Raw genomic sequence first — 23,173 nt, forward strand, 5'->3', positions numbered from 1 at the left:
CTGGAAAGCATTTTTAGGACGGTCATTTCCTCCTACAATATGCGTCTCCACACACCTAGACCTCTAGGCTATTGGATTCATGACCAGGTCGTTTTTTATTGATCTTTAAGAGTCTCAGTTTGTGAGTGTCAAAGTAAGCCTGTCATTTAATTTGAGCGGAGTCTAAACAAATTCTGCCGGTCTCCAGTCATGTCAGATGACGTAGAATTGCATGAAATGCGTTTTTACAAAAGGCCATATTTACCCCCGGACCCTAGGCTACTAAATAAATGTACCCCAATGTGGTGCACCTTCTGTAAGTGCCTCTACTCTACTGCTCTGTGCCACTGTGCAAATCAAATCAAATTTTATTGGTCACCTACATGTGTCTAGCAGATGTTATCGCGAGCGTAGCGAAATGCTTGTGTTTCTAGCTCCAACGGCGCAGTAATATCTAACAAGTAATGTTGTAACAATTTCACAACAATGCGACGATATGCATGCAATGCTTTTTTAAAAAGTACATTCATTTTGTTGTCATGCGATCCGGTAGCTGAGCTCCCCAGGTCGTCACCCCCCCCTCTCGCGCTCACTTTTTTGGCACCTCCCGATTTACAAATTTAAGCATGGCTGGCAGCCTCCTGGACTAGAATTTGCCCTGCAATTGCAAAGATTAGCTGTCATCACGTAAATAATGAGAGAGATGCCTACCACATTAAAATACTGCACACCCTTTGAGAACAGAGACGGAGCTCAACGTTAAATCAAATCAAAGTTTATTTGTGATGTACGCAGGATACAGCGTAAGCAGTGCAATGACATGCCTACAGAAATGGAGTTGTCTCCTTATTCCTGCCCATTCTTCTCCCCGGAGAGCCATGTAGACTCCTTGCTAGCATCAGATCCAACACTCCGCCCAACCCGTCCCAAACAATCACACCCTCTTATCTGATGTTGTTGTTGTCTGAGATCTAAACCATTGGCTTGTGTTGATGTCGTTCTTAAAGGCCCAAAACATTTCATCTCAACAACATGATAATCCTCGAAAATGTGACCCCCCCTAGTCCCCCTTCGTCCCGGTCTCCCAGTCACCCTTCGTCCCGGTCTCCCAGTCCCCCTTCGTCCCGGTCTCCCTTCATCCCTCCCCGGAATGAAAACATACAGGTCATAATCTCATCACGGAGAGAGAATAATCCTCTGTCGTCCTCTCCCTCATCCCTCCCTCCATTTATCTCCCTCTTTTATATGACTCTCCATGTCTGATGTTTTCACTTTAAATCTGTTGTGTTGATGAATGGAGGATGTCTTGAGGGGAATGAATAACCTACGTTTATTTTTTTTCTTTTATCTCCTCTATCGTTCTCTCTCTCTTTCTCTTTCTTTCTCTTTCTCTCTCTCTCTCTTCCCCCCAGGTGACGGGGAAGTTTAGGGGAGGAGTGAACCCTTTCACGAATGGCTGTTGGAAGAACGTTTCTCACGTGCTCTGCAGCTCCCAAGCGCCCAGGTCTCTCTCTCTCTCATCATTGTCTATGGTTTTACAGTATGTAGTGTTGCATTACTATCAGTTCAAACAGTGTTTTGAGCTGCCTTCATCCCTACATGCTATTAGGGGTTTGACTGACTGACCGAGACTAGGTCCTCTTAGAGCTGGATAGAGGACTCTAGATGGATAGAACACTGCCATCTAGTGGCCACAATAACAGATTTTTTAAAATTCAAATCACTAATTAAGAAAAGTGACTACTTTTAAATGGAGATGCTGTCACAGGTGCAATAATGGCACAGATCCAAAGATGAGTCCTCAAACTCAATGGGTCCTCTTCATCCTCCTCATCCGTTCCTTCGCTTACTACTCTTTTCTCCCTCCTGTCCCTCCCCCTCTCCATCAGCTACCCTCTTCTCACCCTCCTCCACTTCCTCCTTGTGCTTTTAAATAACACGATTTGATTTGGTCTTCATCAGGTACCTGGGGAGGAAGAGGAAGCCTCACAGTGTGGTTGTCCAGCCTCCGTTCCTCCGGCCACAGCTCACTGACACCCAGCTGGCCGCCAAGGTCCTCGACAACGGTATCCACGGAGACCTCCACCGGGTATGACGCGACAAAGACCCATGTAGACGCATTTACACATGCGCACACACACACACACAATCTGTATGTTCATGGCTCCTTCTTGCTCTCAGCATTGTGTATAGTTAATGCTCTCCAGTTTCCACTCTGCCACTACACTGGGTTGTATAGACTTTGACATTTATTCTATTTAATGTCATTAATTTTCTCTGTTTGCTTCTCTCCCTCTCAGTCTAAGAGTAGTCTGGAGATGATGGAGAGTCAGTCGTGCGATGCGGAGCCCCCTCCTCCCAAACCGGAGCTCAGGTACCCCGCCCTGTCCAGAGGCCACCAGGGACAACACACAGAGGGTACGTTCACCAGAGTTGTACTCATTACTACACACTGTAGGAAAACTTTTTGCAATGGAAAAAGGTAAGCAAGCGGTTTGCTGTTGGACATGGTCAGGTTGTCCCTCCCTGTTTGTTTCCTTCCGTTTGGTGCCTAATGAACATGACCCAGGTTGTGGCTGTGAATAAGTGTGTTATCAGTCAACTTAGCTGATAAAAGAAAATAAAGTTTTACCTATGATAACAATTATGTACCTGAGTTAATTTATTTGTCTCTCTCTTCCCACAGAGAGTAGTCTTCTGAACAAAGCCCCGCCCACACCCACCATGTATAAATACAGGCCGACCTATAGCAGTCCAGGAAAGAACCACACTGCCCTTACCCATGCCTACGCCAACCAGGTAACAAACACACACTCTCTTTGATGCCAACCAACTAGCTCGCGCATAAAGTGACCGTGGAAGACTGTGTGTCTCTGTGTGAAAGACTGTGTACATGCTGTGCGAGGTAGGATTCATATCACACTACTTCGGTGGCACACACATTGTTCTCTCTGACTCAGGTTTATATGTTACATCTCCGTTGGCTGCTTGCCTGTCTGTCCTTAATCGTTTGATTTGTTATGATTTGTTAATGCATCTCTGTTTTTACTCGTGGCTTCTTTTCCTGCCTTTTGATTGGTTATTCAGTGGCTTTCAGTTGAACAGTATCAGTAAGTGAATGTTGGACTATTTTTCTTTGTTTTCTTTAGTTTGAGTGTCTTTTTTCTTGTTATCCAACCTTGTGTGTCGTCTTTTAGCCGAACGCTTTCCCCACAGTGTTGTGTGAAAGATTCTCCCCTAGCAATTTCTTGTCGTAGAAAGGTTTTGTGGAAGTTAATTAACATATTATTACATTTGTATTTGACCTGTTTTACATGTACGGTACAATCTGATCATAATTCACTTAAATCAATTCTGGAATCAACACAGTGGACCGTCAATGGCCCAGCTGCTGTTTGACGTTTTCTCCACAAGAGGGCATCAAGGTGCACAGTCGAACAGGCAGGGTCGCACGAGCCTCCTTTGGGCTCAATACAACCCAAAACTGTGCTTGTGTCAAAAAATGGCACCCTATCCCCTATAACGGGAAAGAGCAACTGGCAGCCGCAGGCCTTTTTGAAGGGAACAATAAAATAAATATTTGTATTTGTTTTTTTGGGGGGGAACTCTGTCTGGGTCTCAACTTACTGTTGAGAGTTAGAATAGTAAACTCAGCAAAAAAAGAAACGTCCTCTCACTGTAAACTGTGTTTATTTTCAGAAAACTTAATGTGTAAATATTTGTATGAACATAACAAGATTCAACACCTAAGACATAAACTGAACAAGTTCCACAGACATGTGACTAACAGAAATGGAATAATGTGTCCCTGAACAAAGGGTGGGTCAAAATCAAAAGTAACAGTCAGTATCTGGTGTGGCCACCAGCTGCATTAAGTACTAGTGTGCGTCTCCTCTTCATGGACTGCACCAGATTTGCCAGTTCTTGCTGTGAGATGTTACCCCACTCTTCCACCAAGGCACCTGCAAGTTCCCAGAAATTTCTGGCGGGAATGGCCCTAGTCCTCACCCTCCGATCCAACAGGTCCCAGACGTGCTTCAATGGGATTGAGATCCGGGCTCTTCGCTGGCCATGGCAGAACACTGACATTCCTGTCTTGCAGGAAATCACGCACAAAACGAACAGTACGGCTGGTGGCATTGTCATGCTGGAGGGTCATGTCAGGATGAGCCTGCAGGAAAGGTACCACATGAGGGAGGAGGTCTTCCCTGTAACGCCCAGCGTTGAGATTGCCTGCAATGACAACAAGCTCAGTCCGATGATGCTGTGACACACCGCCCCAGACCATGACGGACCCTCCAAATCAATCCCGCTCCGTACGGGCCTCGGTGTAAAGCTCATTCCTTCGACGATAAACGCAAATCTGACCATCGCCCCTGGTGAGACAAAACCGCGACTCGTCAGTGAAGAACACTTGGCAAAATAAGTAGAAATCAGTGGAGGCTGCTGAAGGGAGGACGGCTCATGATAATGGCTGGAACGGAGCAAACGGGATGGCATCAACCACATGGAAACCATGGAAACCATGTATTTGATCCCGTTCCACTGATTCTGCACCAGTCATTACCATGACCCCGTCCTCCCCAATTAAGGTACCACCAGCCTCCTTTAAAACTCAAGGGGGGATAAAATGTTTTGCTCGCAGACCCCGCGAGCCCTCGTGATGAGTTCAGATTTTCTTGTGGCCCCCCTCCCCCATCAAAGTTGCCCATCCCTGCCTTTATATAGTGCTCTACTTTTGATCAGGTCCCAATATGGCTCTGGTCAAAAGCAGTGCACCATATAGGGAATAGGGTGCCATTTGGGACACGGACCATATGTTAGAAGAGCTCTGTCAGGAGCAGGGAGAGAAGATGGTTGTTTTGCTCTATAAACTCTTAACTGTGTTATCTGTTTGCCCAAACAACATCCATTTCATTAACTATCATCCTGTGTCCCAAATGGCACTCCATTCCCTATATAGAGCCCTGTGGGTCCAAAAGTAGTGCACTAAATGCGTACTAGGGTGCCATTTTGAGACACAAGCTTATTGTTTCACTGGGCACACATGTTGCCCCCCCCCTATCCCACAGCCATCTGGCTATATATACTGTGTGTTTGTTTTTTAAATTAAGGGTGCGGAACTCTTCTGTCCTATGTGTTGTAAAGATAACATACTGCTACAGAAGCCATCTGGGCATTGTAAATGTTGTAGGCCTGTATATTCTTCCCCCTGCAGCAGACCCCTTGTGTATAGTGAAGCCCATGCATCTGGCCTGAGAGTTGTTCCCTTCCCCTATGTCTCGCCTTGTTCTTCCAACTGTGGTTTTATTGGTGCTGGTCTAGTGCTTTGTCTGTACATTTGGACATCCAATTCTCATTCCAGGTTAGAGTTAACATGACTTTATCTTCTCTCCCTCTTTCTTTCTCTACCTCTGGCTCTTTTATTTTTCTCTCTCTCTCTACCCCACCCTCTCTCTCTCTCTCTCTCTACCCCACCCTCTCTCTCTCTACCCCACCCCCTCTCTCTCTCTACCACACCCTCTCTCTCTCTACCCCACCCTCTCTCTCTCTACCCCACCCTCTCTCTCTCTACCCCACCCTCTCTCTCTCCCACCACCCTCTCTCTCTCTACCCCACCCTCTCTCTCTCTCTCTACCCCACCCTCTCTCTCTCTACCCCACCCTCTCTCTCTCTCTCCCCACCCCCTCTCTCTCTCTCTACCCCACCCTCTCTCTCTCTCTACCCCACCCTCTCTCTCTCTCTCTACCCCACCCTCTCTCTCTCTCTACCCCACCCTCTCTCTCTCTCCCCCCCCTCTCTCTCTCTCTACCCCACCCTCTCTCTCTCTCTCTCTACCCCACCCTCTCTCTCTCTACCCTACCCACCCTCTCTCTCTCCCTACCCACCCTCTCTCTCTTTCTACCCCACCCTCTCTCTCTCTACTACCCCTACCCCCTCTCTCTCTCTACCCCACCCTCTCTCTCTCTACCCCACCCTCTCTCCCTCCCACCCTCTCTCTCTCCCCACCCTCTCTCTCTCTACCCCACCCTCTCTCTCTACCCCTACCCTCTCTCTCTACCCCACCCTCTCTCTCTAACCTACCCACCCTCTCTCTCTACCCCACCCTCTCTCTCTACCCTACCCCACCCTCTCTCTCTCTCTACCCCACCCTCTCTCTCTCTCTCTCTCTCTACCCCACCCTCTCTCTCTCTCTACCCCACCCTCTCTCTCTCTCTCTCCCCACCCTCTCTCTCTCTACCCCACCCTCTCTCTCTACCCCACCCTCTCTCTCTACCCCACCCTCTCTCTCTACCCCACCCTCTCTCTCTCTACCCCACCCTCTCTCTCTCTACCCTACCCACCCTCTCTCTCCCTACCCTCTCCACCCTCTCTCTCTTTCTACCCCACCCTCTCTCTCTCTACCCTACCCTCCCTCTCTCTCTACCCTACCCACCCTCTCTCTCTACCCCACCCTCTCTCTCTCTACCCCACCCTCTCTCTCTTTCCTACCCTCTCTCTCTCTCTACCCCACCCTCTCTCTCTCTCTACCCCACCCTCTCTCTCTCTACCCTACCCACCCTCTCTCTCTACCCCCCACCCTCTCTCTCTCCCTACCCACCCTCTCTCTCTTTCTACCCCACCCTCTCTCTCTCTACCCCACCCTCTCTTTCTCTACCCCACCCTCTCTTTCTCTACCCCCCCACCCTCTCTCTCTCTACCCCACCCTCTCTCTCTACCCCACCCTCTCTCTCTCTGCCCCACCCTCTCTCTCTCTCTACCCCACCCTCTCTCTCTCTCTCTCCCCCCACCCTCTCTCTCTCTCTCTACCCCACCCTCTCTCTCTCTACCCCACCCTCTCTCTCTCTCTACCCCACCCTCTCTCTCTCTCTCTACCCCACCTCTCTCTCTCTCTCTACCCCACCCTCTCTCTCTCTCTCTACCCCACCCACCCTCTCTCTCTCTACCCCACCCTCTCTCTCTCTCCACCCTCTCTCTACCCCACCCTCTCTCTCTCTACCCCACCCTCTCTCTCTACCCCACCCTCTCTCTCTCTCTCTACCCCACCCTCTCTCTCTCTCTCCCCCCACCCTCTCTCTCTCTCTCTACCCCACCCTCTCTCTCTCTCTCTCTACCCCACCCTCTCTCTCTCTCTACCCCACCCTCTCTCTCTCTCCCCACCCTCTCTCTCTCTCTCTACCCCACCCTCTCTCTCTCTACCCCACCCTCTCTCTCTCTCTCTACCCCACCCTCTCTCTCTACCCCACCCTCTCTCTCTCTCTACCCCACCCTCTCTCTCTCTCTACCCCACCCTCTCTCTCTCTACCCCACCCTCTCTCTCTCTCTCTCTACCCCACCCTCTCTCTCTCTCTCTACCCCACCCTCTCTCTCTCTCTCTCTACCCCACCCTCTCTCTCTCTCTACCCCACCCTCTCTCTCTCTCTCTACCCCACCCTCTCTCTCTCTCTACCCCACCCTCTCTCTCTCTCTCTACCCCACCCTCTCTCTCTCTCCCCCACCCTCTCTCTCTCCCTCTCTCTCTCTACCCCACCCTCTCTCTCTCTCTACCCCACCCTCTCTCTCTCTACCCCACCCTCTCTCTCTCTACCCCACCCTCTCTTTCTCTCCCTCTCTCTCTCTCTACCCCACCCTCTCTCTCTCTCCCCACCCTCTCTCTCTCTCTCTGCCCCACCCTCTCTCTCTCTCTCCCTACCCCACCTCTCTCTCCCTCTCTCTCTCTACCCCACCCTCTCTCTCTCTCTACCCCACCCTCTCTCTCTCTCTACCCCACCCTCTCTCTCTCTACCCCACCCTCTCTCTCTCTCTCTCTGCCCCCACCCTCTCTCTCTCTCTCTCTCTCCCCACCCTCTCTCTCTCTCTACCCTACCCACCCTCTCTCTCTCTACCCTACCCACCCTCTCTCTCTCTCCCCACCCTCTCTCTCTCTACCCCCCCACCCTCTCTCTCTCTACCCTACCCACCCTCTCTCTCTCTCTACCCTACCCACCCTCTCTCTCTCTCTACCCTACCCACCCTCTCTCTCTCTCTACCCTACCCACCCTCTCTCTCTCTCTACCCTACCCACCCTCTCTCTCTCTCTACCCTACCCACCCCTCTCTCTCTCTCTACCCTACCCACCCTCTCTCTCTCTCTACCCTACCCACCCCCTCTCTCTCTCTCTACCCTACCCACCCCCTCTCTCTCTCTCTACCCTACCCACCCCTCTCTCTCTCTCTACCCTACCCACCCACCTCTCTCTCTACCCCACCCATCCACTCTCTCTCTCTCTCTACCCCACCCACCCCACCCCACCATCTCTCTCTCTCGCCCCCCTACCCACCCTCTCTCTCTCTACCCCACCATCTCTCTCTCTCTCTCTCTACCCTACCCACCCTCTCTCTCTCTCTCTCTCTCTCTCTCTCTCTCTCTACCCCACCCACCCTCTCTCCCCCCACCAGATGAGTCGAGGGGACAGTCTGAAGGAGTCGTCTTCTCTGCTCCAGTCCAGCCAGCAGCCTGGCTTCCGCTCTGAACCCAGCCTGGATGGGAGAGAGGCCCCAGGGGAGAGAGGGGGAGGAGGATTGGGAGGAGGTGGAGACCGACCTGGAGGAGGGGGGGCACCAGGGTCAGGGGGTGGCGGTATCCCCGGTTACTCTCTAGGGGGACGTTCCTACCCCTCCTTTTCAGACCCAACGGTTCTATCCTCCGGTGGAGGGGGAGGTGCTTCCCATTCTTCCAGCGTGCGTTCTGGCTCCGCCCACAACGCGACGCATGTCTCTGAGGCAACGACCTCCACGAGCTACAAGAGCCTGGCCAATCAGACGCCTCCTCCGCGCAACGGCAGCCTATCGTACGACAGCCTGCTCACGCCCTCCGAGAGCCCCGACTTTGAGTCGGCCGCACCCGACATGTCGCCCGGGCACCACCGTACCCCGGCACCACCCCCCATCCTGGGGTACTCCTCCCCCTACCTGTCGGCCCAGCTCAGCCAGCAGAGAGACGCAGAGCTCCACCAGCCCTCCGCCTCCTCCGTAGCCCTCCTCTCCTCCCCACACCGTGCCCACTATCTCCAGGAATCGCATCCCCACTCCCACCACTCTCAGCCCCCTCCCTCCTCCGCGGCCCCCAGCCCCCCACCCCACACCACCACCATCATCACCACCACCACCATCACCACAGCAGCCACAGCTCCAGACCCCCCGCTTCTCCCGGCCCCGCTCCTGTCCGACTCTGCCGCCCCCCACCACTACCCGTACCGCACCCGGTCCACGGACACCCCCCTGGCCCCCTCCACGCACCCCCCGCGCTCCCCCCACCCCCCGCCGCTGGGGAAGTCTCTGTCGTACTCTTCGGCGGCGGCGGCGGAGATGCAGTACCGGATGGTGCGCAAGGCGTCGGCCTCGGCCGGAGGGGGAGGGGCGGGAGGGGGGATCCATGCACCTAAGTGAGTAACGGCTCTGCTCTTTACCGACTGACTGCAGCCCGCTGCCTCCTCCTTCTCCTCCTCCTCTTCCTCCTCCTCTTCTTCCTCCTCCCAGGCTCCTGTGAGTTCCTTTACCTCTTTTTTCCCCCCCCGTTGTGTGTTTTCCACTCGTCTGTAGAGTCGGTGCTTCTCCTCATCACTGCTTCTGTTGTTTCAGCCCTGACTGTCACCCTTTTCCCTATAGAGTGCCCTACTGTTTACCACTGCTCTGGTGAAAAGTAGCGCACTGTATAGGGAATAGGGCGCCATTTGGTACGTACCCGTTGTCTGTTTTCGGCTGCTGTAGTTGTTCCATTCAGTCTTTCTCTGTCCCGAACTGTCTCTCTGTCGCCTGTCCTGGTTCCCTTCACTATGTGATGGTGTTGTTACTGTACGTGTAGGTCTTTGTTATGAGACATCACAATACATTATGTAATGGCATGCCATTCCCTATGTAGTGTACTACTGTTGACCTTCTCAAAATGCATTTTGTCCACCATAGACCATGGTTGTGTTATCGATGTAGTTGTGGATGTGTTTTATCCTGTTGCCCTCTGTGTGTGTCACCGTTATCCAGCATGACATCCCTCTGTTTGACTATAGGATTACAGTAGAAGATATCTGTATGTAACAGCCCTTGGTCACCCCTGCATGATATATCCCATCGATTGATTATGAATGCTTCCACAAAGGCACACTATTCCCTAAAGTGAATAGGAGCTCTTTTGGTCCCTGGTAAAAAGTAGTACACTATAGAGGGGATAGGGTGCCATTTAGTATATACCCAGAGTGTGCGCTCGTCCTCTCCAATTTCTTAACTCATCCTTCTTTCCCTACCTCTCTCGTTCTTTCTATCCAGGGACGAGATTCAGATGAAGTTGTTCAGCCGGACGAACGGGCAGCCCAGGTCCTCCATTTCCTCCTCAGGCTCCACCCCTTCCTCCCCCTCTCACCCAATCAGCATGTCCACTCGCCCCGGACAGGCCTATCCCAGCCCTGGAAACACCCAGAGCCCCGCCCACAAGCCGGGGGGCGGGGTGAAGAAAGTGACGGGCGTCGGCGGGACCACCTATGAGATTTCAGTCTGAGTTTGACGGGCGGCTACTCCAACTAATGGCGTCAGGGGTTGAAGGTGAAGGAGGGGTCAGAGATTGACTGATGATATTTCTGCCTCTCGGACCCTTCAGGAGAGGAAAGCTTTTAATAAACAGACGTTTTAAAAGTTGGGTGATGAGGAAGAGTGAAACGACAGACTTTTCTTGCTCTTCTTCCAAATGCGATGGACTCCGGACTTCCTCTCTCATTCAGAGACCTCCAGTCAAGGAACTACAGAACTATTCGGGAGGAAGTTGTTTAACCAATCACATTCAAGAACACAATACACCATTATGACATGGTGGGCTTACGGGCCCAGGGAGCCAATCATAAGAGGCGGGACTCTTTGACAATCCACCAATTTCTGGGCAGATTGAACTCTGTGGGAATGATTGACTGACAGTTCCAACTGGGTTTGCCTTTATTGGATAAAACAAGGAAGATCAACATGGCTGCGTATACACAGGCAGCTCAATTCTGATATTTTTTTGACCAATCAGATCAGCTCTGAGAAAGTAAAAGGGGAAAAATACATCTGGATTGGGCTGCTTGTAAAAACAGCCAATATTTTAAAGAGAAAAACAAAAATGTTCATTCATTCATAAATATGTAATGATTCATTCTCTGTACAGAATTATATGGTTTGGAATGTATGGTGATTTCCTCCAATCAGTGGCATTTAAAGGTGACTGTGGCATACACCGGCCACTGTGATTGGCTAGTGATCACGCTGCCATTCTCTCGCGACCAATCAGAAACGGAGATGCTAAACTGTAGTAGACGGCAGGATCATTGGTAGAGTTAGTTTTTGGCCTGGCCTGGTTCCCCGGGTGGGCGGAGATTTCACTTAAGCACCAATGGAATGATAAAAAATAAGAAACTCGACCAGTGACACAATCATCGGGTCTGTACTAAAGATGGAGCAGCCTTTTCTAAACAAACTTTGGAGCAATGGCCTTGATAATCAAGGTGTTTTTTTTATTTTACTTATTTAATTTCAAAATGTTATTTTATATGAATTTATATATAGCTGTTGATAAGATTTTTTTTTTTATATAGGGTTTTTCTGGTTTGAGTTAATTTCAGAATTATAACCAAACAGGAAAGAAACTGTTGCCGCGTTCAGGTGCTAGTCGGAACTTGGGACATTTCTGACTTATTAACTGGTTTTAGTTAAACACGCGCCACGTTCAACCAGTTAGCAAGTCGAAAATGTCAGTTTCCTAGTTCCGACTAGCACTGGAATGCGGCTAATTTGGATTGATGACTGCACCAGCCAATCAGAGGCTGAGTTTTGAGTATTCAGCCAAAGAGAGGAGCTGGACAATGATATGGTTCAGCCAATGGGAAACAATGTATTTGATAAAAGAAGGCGATGTAGCATTTTTAAAGTCCTTTGATACACAGTAACCACTCGACTTCTCTTGGGGCATATTTCAGAAATACCCTGCTGTACTTTCTGATTGTTTACGTCTGAGCTTTGTAATGGGTGTGTCTGAAATGGAACCCTATTCACTATATAGTGCACTACTTTTGACCAGGGCCTAAAAGACTCTGGTCAAAAGCAGTGCACTATGTAGGGAATAGAATGCCATAACACACACCCAATGTTTTGTTTTATTGGTCCGGATACTGACATCTCTGGTTGCAGTCCACTAGCTGACCTATTGAGAAACTAGCGAGGATCACATGCTTTGGCGAGACCAATCCAGAGATTCATATCAACCTACTCTTTTATTTGTTAATGGTTTAAACCAATGATGAGCAGCTGGTAACATCCTTTTTATATTTAATTTGTACTTTTCTTCTTCTTTTTTTTGCAAGAGTTTAAGACAATTTACAGGGCATTGCTTTAGACTGACAGTTTGTTTGACCAGTCAGGAGCGTAGAATGAAACAAAAAAATGGTCTAGGACACAAAAAAAAGCACGTCGCCCAATATGTTTGACTGCCATCAGGAACAGCCAATGCCCTTACAGATGATGTTTAGACAAGTACAGGCCCTGGACTTGGGTGTTTTGAAATAAATAAATACAATTTAAAAAGTACTGTATAGCTCTGTATGTGTGTGGGCGTGTGCATGTGTGTATGTGCGTGTGTGTTTGAGCATTGGTAATAAAGTATTTAAAACCAAAGGCAGTGTTCTTTTTGTTTGCAGTTGAGGTCTGCCAATGTAACACTGTGAGAAAGGGCAGAACATAGTCTATCCCATACTTACTACACATTCAGAGTAGAACCAAAGGATTCCACATTGGCAATTAAAAGTTATGATCCAGTTACAGTAGATTTTCATACAACTTAACAGAATTTCTTCTGTCTGGGGGGGGGGGCTCAAAGCTTGGCTTCATGTCTCGCCTCCCTCCATAACTCTTAAATGCCGTCACTGCCAAAATATAGATTCAACATCCGGCGCCGACAAAGATGGCCGCCTCGCTTTGTGTTCATAGGAAACTATGCAGTATTTATTTTTTTAACGTTATGCCACCAAAACATACATGTTGCTAAAAATGCTTAAATTCCCATTTATCTTTAATTGTAAACCTGGTGGGATGAGCCCTGAATGCTGATTTGCTGACAGCAGTGGTATATCAAAACATGAATTTTTACTGCTCTAATGACATTGGTAACCAGTTTATAATAGCAATAAGGCATCTCGGGTTTATGGCCAATATACCATGGCTAAGGGCTGTGTCCAGGCACTAAGAACAGCCCTTAGTGGTATATTGGCCATATACCACACCCCCTCGTGCATGATTTCTTATAGTATAGTGCAACTTGACATTTAAAGGCAATGTTCCTGCAGTCGGGAACATTGCCAGACTCAATGTATTCATGTACTCATTTTTATTGCATAAAAAAACATGTCAGACACCTCAAGCGGCAGGCTCACCCATTCACGGAATCAATCTACACATTCTGAACGGAAGGTTGAGACAGAATTCTACAGTAACCAAGGGAATGTCAAACAGGTAGTAAAATGTTCTGTTACATCGCCTAGAGATGCTGGTGTCAAAATGTTATTCGTTTAGATGGAAGCCAGCCCTGAAATGGGAGCGTTTGAAAGTAAACATGTAATTCTACCTATTCTGTCAGGGTGGAGGGGAGTGAGGGATATTCTGTCATGGAGGAGTGAAGGATATTCTGTCACGGAGAGGAGTGAGGGATATTCTGTCATGGAGGGGAGTGAGGGATATTCTGTCACGGAGGGGAGTGAGGGATATTCTGTCACGGAGGGGAGTGAGGGATATTCTGTCACGGAGAGGAGTGAGGGATATTCTGTCACGGAGAGGAGTGAGGGATATTCTGTCACGGAGGGGAGTGAGGGATATTCTGTCACGGAGAGGAGTGAGGGATATTCTGTCACGGAGGGGAGTGAGGGATAGAGACTACCAGTGCCTCCCTCAACAATCTCTGATATTTTGTAGATGACAAAATAACAGGTCTAGTTCTCACATGGACTTAGTGTTATTAGCCAAATGCTCTGTTCACTCCAGCATCATCTTTAACTGAAAACTATTAGGTGACAACCACTTATGGAAGAGAAAAAAAATAAAACAAGTTTCCTCTCAAAGACCTTTTGGGACAGAGGCTGTGGCTCATACACATTATCATGGACCCAGTTGAAGGTAGGTAGCTGGCGTAAAATACTTCACCATGTCGGAACCATTAAGCCATTTCAGACGAAGCCAATGTAACTTCAGTTCAATAGGTGCATGCAATTTGTCTCACCAAGCATGGACTGGACGGAGTGTAAATTCACACTATATCCCCAAATGGGACACGTTTTAAATCAAGTGAAACACTAGGAATGGAGTGTATAATTGTAGTGTGCCAATATTAAAGCCTAAATAAAAATGCATTCAATTGTTAAGTCATAAGTCACACCCCTTTTCCCTAGTGCACTATATTAGGTAATATAATGCCATTTGGGACACAACCAATGATGAGCATAGAGTTAGTTAATATTGAGTTAATCATAATCACGTGTTGTACATAACAAAATAAAAAAAGGGTTCGTAACAATCATGTTTGTTCCCTCGATAGAACATAACACCAGCTAGTTCCATTGTGATGTCCCAGCGTTCTTCTGAGGCCACTACCCCTGACAATTCTATTTGTCCTTCTTGGTCTCCGTCTCCTCCCCCTGGGCATCGACCTCGGGCTCCTCCTCTTCGTGCAACGGCGGGAACTGTGATTCGTTGATCTTGTCACTCCAGTCTCCCTTGGACTTATTGAGTTTCTTGGACTTCTGGTAGAGCTCGTTCAGGTTGAACTCCCGGATGATGTTCTCCTGTTGAGAGTGAGATTGAGTGTGTGCGCATGTCTGGGTTTATGGACATTTGTGAAATAAACTGGAAGTATATGCATATCCCCCGTGCATCCCGCAAAGGTGGAGGTGTTGCTAACATTTACGATAGCAAATTTCAATTTACAAAAAAAAAAGATTTTCATCTTTTGAGCATCTAGTCATGAAATCTATGCAGCCTACTCAATCACTTTTTATAGCTACTGTTTACAGGCCTCCTGGGCCATATACAGCGTTCCTCATTGAGTTCCCTGAATTCCTATCGGACCTTGTGGTCATAGCAGATATTCTAATTTTTGGTGACTTTAATATTCACATGGAAAAGTCCACAGACCCACTCCAAAAGGCTTTTGGAGCCATCATCGACTCAGTGGGTTTTGTCCAACATGTCTCTGGACCCACTCACTGTCACAGTCATCCTCTGGACATAGTTTTGTCCCATGGAATAAATATTGTGGATCTTAATGTTTTTCCTCATAATCCTGGACTATCGGACCACCATTTTATTACGTTTGCAATTGCAATAAATAATCTGCTCAGACCTCAACCAAGGAACATCAAAAGTCGTGCTATGAATTCACAGACAACACAAAGATTCCTTGATGTCCTTCCAGATTCCCTCTGTCTACCCAAGGACGCCAGAGGACAAAAATCAGTTAACCACCTAACTGAGGAACTCAATTTAACCTTGCGCAATACCCTAGATGCAGTTGCACCCCTAAAAACATTTCTCACAAGAAACTAGCTCCCTGGTACACAGAAAATATCCGAGCTCTGAAGCAAGCTTCCAGAAAATTGGAACGGAAATGGCGCCACACCAAACTGGAAGTCTTCCGACTAGCTTGGAAAGACAGTACCGAAGAGCCCTTACTGCTGCTCGATCATCCTATTTTTCCAACTTAATTGAGGAAAATAAGAACAATCCGAAATTCCTTTTTGATATTGTCGCAAAGCTAACTAAAAAGCAGCATTCCCCAAGAGAATATGGCTTTCACTTCAGCAGTGATAAATTCATGAACTTCTTTGAGGAAAAGATCATGATTATTAGAAAGCAAATTACGGACTCCTCTTGAAATCTGCGTATTCCTTCAAAGCTCAGTTGTCCTGAGTCTGCACAACTCTGCCAGGACCTAGGATCAAGAGAGACGCTCAAGTGTTTTAGTACTATATCTCTTGACACAATGATGAAAATAATCATGTTTGTCTCTGTGAATGGTTTGTCCTCTGACAAATCAACTGTAAATTTCGGCGTTCCTCAAGGTTCCATTGTAGGACCACTATTGTTTTCACTATATATTTTACCTCTTGGGGATGTCATTCGAAAACATAATGTTAACTTTCACTGCTATGCGGATGATACACAGCTGTACATTTCAATGAAACATGGTGAAGCCCCAAAATTGCCCTCGCTAGAAGCATGTGTTTCAGACATAAGGAAGTGGATGGCTGCAAACTTTCTACTTTTAAACTCGGACAAAACAGAGATGCTTGTTCTAGGTCCCAAGAAACAAAGAGATCTTCTGTTGAATCTGACAATTAATCTTAATGGTTGTACAGTCGTCTCAAATAAAACTGTGAAGGACCTCGGCGTTACTCTGGACACTGATCTCTCTTTTGAAGAACATATCAAGACCATTTCAAGGACAGCTTTTTTCCATCTACGTAACATTGCAAAAATCAGAAACTTTCTGTCCAAAAATGCAGAAAAATTAATCCATGCTTTTGTCACTTCCAGGTTAGACTACTGCAATGCTCTACTTTCCGGCTACCCGGATAAAGCACTAAATAAACTTCAGTTAGTGCTAAATACGGCTGCTAGAATCCTGACTAGAACCCAAAAAATTGATCATATTACTCCAGTGCTAGCCTCCCTACACTGGCTTCCTGTCAAGGCAAGGGCTGATTTCAAGGTTTTACTGCTAACCTACAAAGCATTACATGGGCTTGCTCCTATCTCTCTGATTTGGTCCTTCCGTACATACCTACACGTACGCTACGGTCTCAAGACCGTGTCCCTAGAATTTCTAAGCAAACAGCTGGAGGCAGGGCTTTCTCCTATAGAGCTCAATTTTTATGGAATGGTCTGCCTACCCATGTAAGAGACGCAAACTCGGTCTCAACCTTTAAGTCTTTACTGAAGACTCATCTCTTCAATGGGTCATATGATTGAGTGTAGTCTGGCCCAGGAGTGAGAAAGGTGAATGGAAAGGCTCTGGAGCAACGAACCGCCCTTGCTGTCTCTGCCTGGCCGGTTCCCCTCTTTCCACTGGGATTCTCTGCCTCTAACCCTATTACAGGGGCTGAGTCACTGGCTTACTGGGGCTCTTTCATACCGTCCCTAGGAGGGGTGCGTCACTTGAGTGGGTTGAGTCACTGATGTGATCTTCCTGTCTGGGTTGGCGCCCCCCCTTGGGTTGTGCCGTGGCGGAGATCTTTGTGGGCTATACTCGGCCTTGTCTCAGGATGGTAAGTTGGTGGTTGAAGATATCACTCTAGTGGTGTGGGGGCTGTGCTTTGGCAAAGTGGGTGGGGTTATATCCTTCCTGTTTGGCCCTGTCCGGGGGTGTCCTCAGATGGGGCCACAGTGTCTCCTGACCCCTCCTGTCTCAGCCTCCAGTATTTATGCTGCAGAGGTTTGTGTGTCGGGGGGCTAGGGTCAGTTTGTTATATCTGGAGTACTTCTCCTGTCCTATTCGGTGTCCTGTGTGAATTTAAGTGCTCTCTCTCTCTCTCTCTCAGAGGACCTGAGCCCTAGGACCATGCCTCAGGACTACCTGACATGATGACTCCCTGCTGTCCCCAGTCCACCTGGCCGTGCTGCTGCTCCAGTTTCAACTGTTCTGCCTTATTATTATTATTGGACCATGCTGGTCATTTATGAACATTTGAACATCTTGGCCATGTTCTGTTATCTCCACCCGGCACAGCCAGAAGAGGACTGGCCACCCCACATAGCCTGGTTCCTCTCTAGGTTTCTTCCTAGGTTTTGGCCTTTCTAGGGAGTTTTTCCTAGCCACCGTGCTTCTACACCTGCATTGCTTGCCGTTTGGGGTTTTAGGCTGGGTTTCTGTACAGCACTTTGAGATATCAGCTATATAAATAAATTTGATTTGATTGGGTGCGTAACCGGATTAGGGCGTCCACACACGGTGCTCAGAATGACAAATCACATTTAGATGGTAATTCATTAACAGAAGTCAAGGACACAACAATGTGAGGTCCTTCTTACCTCATTCTGATGTGCACTTTGAGGATGTTAGAATGACTGTCCACATTTACTTTCTCAGCCAAGACAAGTAATGAACAGCAAAATCAATTAGTCTATGTCAAACTACTGTCCCGCATAGCAGAAAAGGTTCACCTATTCTATTAAATCAGCTTGTCGAGAAAGAAATAGCCTATTCCAAACAGACTCCAGAACAGTTGGGGGACGTTAGATCCCAAATTCATACAACCAGTACTGGGCTTTATAAAAAAATAAAGTTAACGCAATGAGTCTGATGCAACAGATCAGAACGTTTAACATAAAATGTTGATAAACTATTATTTCTTCACATTTTAAGAGCAGCAATGTACACAAGGCAGTAGGCTACGCACAAACGTTCCTTCCATAATGAAATAAGCGGGGGGGAAATACCCCGCTAATTACCCCTGCCTCCAAAGATGGTCTGATTTTGGCTGGGCTACTTTGAAGCAAGGTAAGACATGCCTCAATATGCATTATTAAAGCGTTCAGGTTTTTCGAAAAGTTAAGTATATATTTTCAAAATGCATACATCCTCCAGTTCATTGCAAAGTGGTGTGTGACATGCTGAAGAGCATGCCTTCCATTGCCTATGTATGCATTTTCTGTTTGAGATGCTGGAGCAGCTCTCACGGTGTCTGACAGATGTTCCGCTCAAAGGCGCTGTATCCTACACGAGTGTGAGAAAATACATAGCGAATATACTGTACACTATATGATGCTAATGAACATAGACCGATAACCACGATTTTCCCCTCTCCCAGTCAATGGGCTGGTGCAAATTCTCTCTCACACACACACACACTTACTAAAAGTCAGCTATTATCAGCTAACGGAAACCCTGGTGTGTGCGCATTTCTATGTTCTGCTTTGAAACCACTCCTCTCACCTCAGTGAAGCTCCAGGATACGGCCCTACACTTCTTGTCCACCTGGGGGCGTCTCATCACCTCCTTGCCCCCCTGGAACAGCAGCAGCGAGGGCAGCTGCTTGGAGAGGGGAGAGGTACTCACCTTGTACCTGGAGAAGAGTGATGGAGGATGGGAAGCTATTACAATATTTCAAAATCAGAGACGTCCAATCAGAAATCTACTTCACTTAAATATATACTCCAATCTGCAGAGAGAAAGAGCGAGAGAAAGGAGGAAAGAGTGAATGAGAAAAGGGACCTACTTCTTAGACACGTCTCCATACCGGCCGATGTCCACCTTCCCAAACTTGAGCCCAGCACAGTTATACCTGTAACCATGAGAGAGAAAACTTCAATTTCCCAACAAACTCGCAGCAATAGCAGTACCACTTCAGTCGCACCACAAACTGACAGGTGATACTAATAGGGAACACAATCCAGGAGAGGATGTTGATTGACGCTATAGGTTTATGGTGCAATGCATTAAAATAGAGACTTTCGTCGTGTATAGTGAAGATTAGTCGCAGTCTTACTTGAGGGAGAGGTCTGCGTAGACGGCGGCAAAGGACTGACACTCCGGAGACCAGTTAGCGAAGAACTCTACAATCCACGTTACCCTGTTGTCCCTCTCCAACTCGTCCTGCAACAGAGTCACAAGTCAGCCATCAGTTTCACTAAAAGTCCAATTTCAATCAATAAAAGCATCCTCTGCGTGGATCGGTTTTGAAATCACCTGATGAAAATACTTTCAACTGAAATGTCAAAAACAACCTAACTGGTGTCACCTTCGGCGATCCTGTGAAAGTATCATTTTTGATACACGTATCTGTGTTGTTTTCAAACTAACATGGCAATATTGTCAGTCACAGTAGAGCCTTAGAGGTAATCTATGGTACTCACGTCTATGGTCTTGTCACTGAAGTACTTGATGTACTCTGGGCCCATGTAGAGAGGAGGCTTACAGGTCATCAGGAACACTGGAACACACAATCAGCCAATCAGAGAGCCAAATGAGAGGCCATCAGGTTATAGGTCATGTCATCTAACTAGGCATTTACCGGTATAATTAATTACCACAACAGTAGAGGAGTGAGTGTCTGTGCGTATCCATGTATGTGTATGTATGAACAAAGTGTGTATGCATGCAAGTGTGCGTACTGACCGATGCAGAGGGTGAGGTAGAGCAGGCCCATGCGGATGTCCAGTCTGAAGAAGAGGATAACGTTGGCAACCTTACTGAACAGAATGATGTTCCCTACATGCTGTTCCACCGTTACTGAGACAAGGAGAAATGGAGAGAAGGGGTTAAATCAAGTAAACAACCTTTTTTATCTTAAAAAATAAAAACTATGGCATAGAATAAGGACAATTTGCAGGTTGAGGACAAGAGTGAACTTGGAGAGGAAACACAAAGAACAATAACATTTAGAGCGACAGAGAAAGAACCGACGTGAATAGAAGACGGGAACAAACTGTTTTGTAAGACGACGGGTAAAGGAGCGACACGAAGAACTATGAAGAAAAGTGTAAAAACTGTTTGAGCCTCAGAAAGAGGGACAGTTTATAGTTGAGGCCTAACAAGTGAGGGATTCACTTTAGGGCGGAGGGAGAGACAGGCCGATGAAAGACGAAGGGAGCGCCAACGACCAACAACAGAGCCACAATAACGTAAACACCAGAATGACACCAGAATGACACCACAAGGTCAACAGACAAAACAGCCTTATCATTTCTTCCTGTGAACGATCTATTAAAAACAGTCTGTTTACAACACTAAAGTATTCATTTAAAATAGGGCTGTGTGGACAAGACATTTGCCATAGCATATTGGATGAATAATTAGAACAATATCATGAATATCCAGCAGTAACCAAGAACAAAAAAACATTTGGCTTTACACCAAACGATTTGCTCAGACAAAGTTTAAGTGTCTGAAAATGTTAGCCTTGTGGATACAAAAGTGAAACTTCGCTAGCAATGTGTGTGGGTACCAATCGTTTAACGGAAATGGTAACCATGTGTTGAATGTCATGTAAAACAAAGATGTCTGCCTGCTGAAGGAGACCCCTAGCTCAAACTGAGGGTGTTTCTCCTAGATACAACAGCCTCAAAATTGGCTATATCATAAACATTCATCAAAACAAAATGTGTTTTTTTTTGTCTTCATTTAAGGTTAGGCATATGGTTGGCAGCATGGTTAAGGTTAAAATTGGACTTTTGTGTATTTAACAAGGCAAGTCAGTTAATAACAAATTCTTATTTACAATGACGGCCTACCCCGGCCAAAACCTAACGACACTGGGCCAATTGTGCGCCGCCCCATGGGACTCCCAATCACAGCCCGTTGTGATATAGCCTGGAAACGAACCGGGGTCTGTAGTGCATTAGACCGCTGCGAAGATCAATAGAAATAGGCGGGGTTTATGACCTCAGCCACCCAAGCCACAGCCTGTTCTCCCCGCTTCCAACACGTAGTCAGTACAGGACCGTCATGGCAAAAACTGACGACTGGCCAATAGCATTTACCCACAGACCACCAGGCTGCTGAATAGCCACCACTAGTCAGCTGTACCCTGCAATCATGTGTGACCCTGTGCATGTGACTAATAAACTCTAAAATGCTATGTGGCTGTGGTAACTTGTGATGATGACCAACTGATGGGGGGGGGATGGGGGGGCAGTTTTATAGTGTCTAAACGCAGACGGGTACAACTCCGCTGATGATTAACCTTTGAATTTAGCTCTGTATGAAACATTTACATGGAGTGAATTAGTGATAGTGAGCTGCTGTATTGGTCAAGGATTTTTGTATAACGATGTGTGCGCCTCGTTGTCAGTCTGTTTTTAAGTAAGTAAACAGATGAGAATGGGTCATAAAAGTATGGGTACGCTAGCTAGATCTCTGATGATGACAGGGCTCTAGTTCAGGGCTGATACTTACTAGCTCTTCTGTTTTTCATCATGACGATGGCACTGAGGAACATAAGAATCTCCACTTCTCTCTGTGGAACATGAGAATAGAATAAAACATACAGGTCAGGGCATTTCAGTCTTTTGACGTTTCATCTATTGCTTTACATTACAGGGTCGGGGCAGGCGTGCAACTGACTCCAGTTTTTGCCCGTGTACTATTTGGGTGGTTTTGGTGCGTGCACTCATGGTGGTAGTGGCACTTTCAGCCCGAGATAAAAAAAACAAGGTCCTGGTAGCCAAGTATGAGAGGGGGGCACGCACCTGCAAACTCCCCAGTACACCCACCCTTTGCACGGCTCTGTCTCACATCACCTGACTGTTACTTTCCGATTTAGTTTCGGGTTACAGTCTATATAGCATCTTTCAGTGTCGAACCCAGGCCAGCTCCCACCGAATAGCAGAATGGCCATTCATGTAGCGAACTAAACTCCCACTCTGTCATCACATTTAGCATGGGATAGCTAACGTTAGCAATCTAACCAGTCTTTATCTCGGCCTAATCACGTGTATCCTTCCTACCATTTTTCAATCCCCATTTGTTACACCATTCAATACTGACCCAGTCAAAGTCGCAGGGGTTGCCATCCTCTCGTTGTGTCGAAAGATGCTCGCAGATGCCTGGCGTCTTGCGGATCAGGAGAAACGCGACTGACATGAACAGAGACGCGACATAGTATGGCTTTAGCAGCCACTTGTACACCTGCGGTAAGTGGTAGAGGAATGCAAGGAGAGGTGTTAGCAACGCCATTTTCTAATTTAGATAGACAAGTAAAATAAAACTCGCTGGATAAATTTCCAGTCTGCCAATGTGTAAACTGCGAATTAAAGGGCACGAAAGATGTGGCCGAGGTCAATGCGGACGAATCCTTGGAAATAGTCCCGCCTCTTTTGTGAAATGGTGGTGATTGGCCAGTTGAAACCATATAAGGAACAATGATTGGTTACATTTTCCGAAAAAGGAAGGGCAAAAGAAAAACAGATTCCTCCCTTTCCTTCATTTGGGAAAAAAAAGTGGCGTTTTTGGAATACTTTTTAAATGCAGGGCTTGTTCGACATTGCAGCCGACAGTGCAGGCAAATCACCAGTGGTGGGGAAAATACCCAATTATCATAAAAGTATAGATACCTTTATAAAGTCTCTCAAATAAAAGTCAGACAGTAAAATACTACTCGAGTAAAATTATTTGATTTTAAATACACTTAAAGTATCAAAAGTAAATGTAATTG

The 23,173-nt window shown here is 47.2% G+C and overlaps 2 protein-coding genes across 2 annotated transcripts in view; one reads left to right on the forward strand and one right to left on the reverse strand.

Moving 5' to 3' along the window:
* The window catches only part of LOC112231597 (palmitoyltransferase ZDHHC5-A), a 38,539-nt gene extending 25,889 nt beyond the window's left edge, over positions 1-12,650 (forward strand). Inside the window, exons 7-12 of the mRNA XM_042312017.1 lie at positions 1,392-1,483; positions 1,942-2,068; positions 2,280-2,397; positions 2,666-2,778; positions 8,418-9,403; positions 10,281-12,650. Of these exons, the coding sequence (XP_042167951.1) occupies positions 1,392-1,483; positions 1,942-2,068; positions 2,280-2,397; positions 2,666-2,778; positions 8,418-9,403; positions 10,281-10,509 (1,665 nt within the window). The 3' untranslated portion in view covers positions 10,510-12,650. The remainder of the gene's footprint in view (positions 1-1,391; positions 1,484-1,941; positions 2,069-2,279; positions 2,398-2,665; positions 2,779-8,417; positions 9,404-10,280) is intronic.
* A 694-nt stretch (positions 12,651-13,344) lies between these two features.
* On the reverse strand, positions 13,345-22,835 carry LOC112231820 (thioredoxin-related transmembrane protein 2-B). The gene is made up of 8 exons (XM_024398611.2): positions 22,507-22,835; positions 21,916-21,976; positions 20,137-20,250; positions 19,875-19,951; positions 19,508-19,614; positions 19,238-19,303; positions 18,955-19,084; positions 13,345-14,806 (listed from the first exon to the last, which is right to left on the reverse strand). The coding sequence occupies exons 1-8, from the start codon at positions 22,693-22,695 to the stop codon at positions 14,627-14,629; spliced, it is 924 nt and encodes a 307-aa protein (XP_024254379.1). The 5' UTR covers positions 22,696-22,835; the 3' UTR covers positions 13,345-14,626.
* Between the last annotated feature and the right edge of the window lie 338 nt (positions 22,836-23,173).

Source organism: Oncorhynchus tshawytscha, linkage group LG34 (genome assembly GCF_018296145.1).
Source record: "Oncorhynchus tshawytscha isolate Ot180627B linkage group LG34, Otsh_v2.0, whole genome shotgun sequence".
NCBI classification, from domain to species: Eukaryota; Metazoa; Chordata; class Actinopteri; order Salmoniformes; family Salmonidae; genus Oncorhynchus; species Oncorhynchus tshawytscha.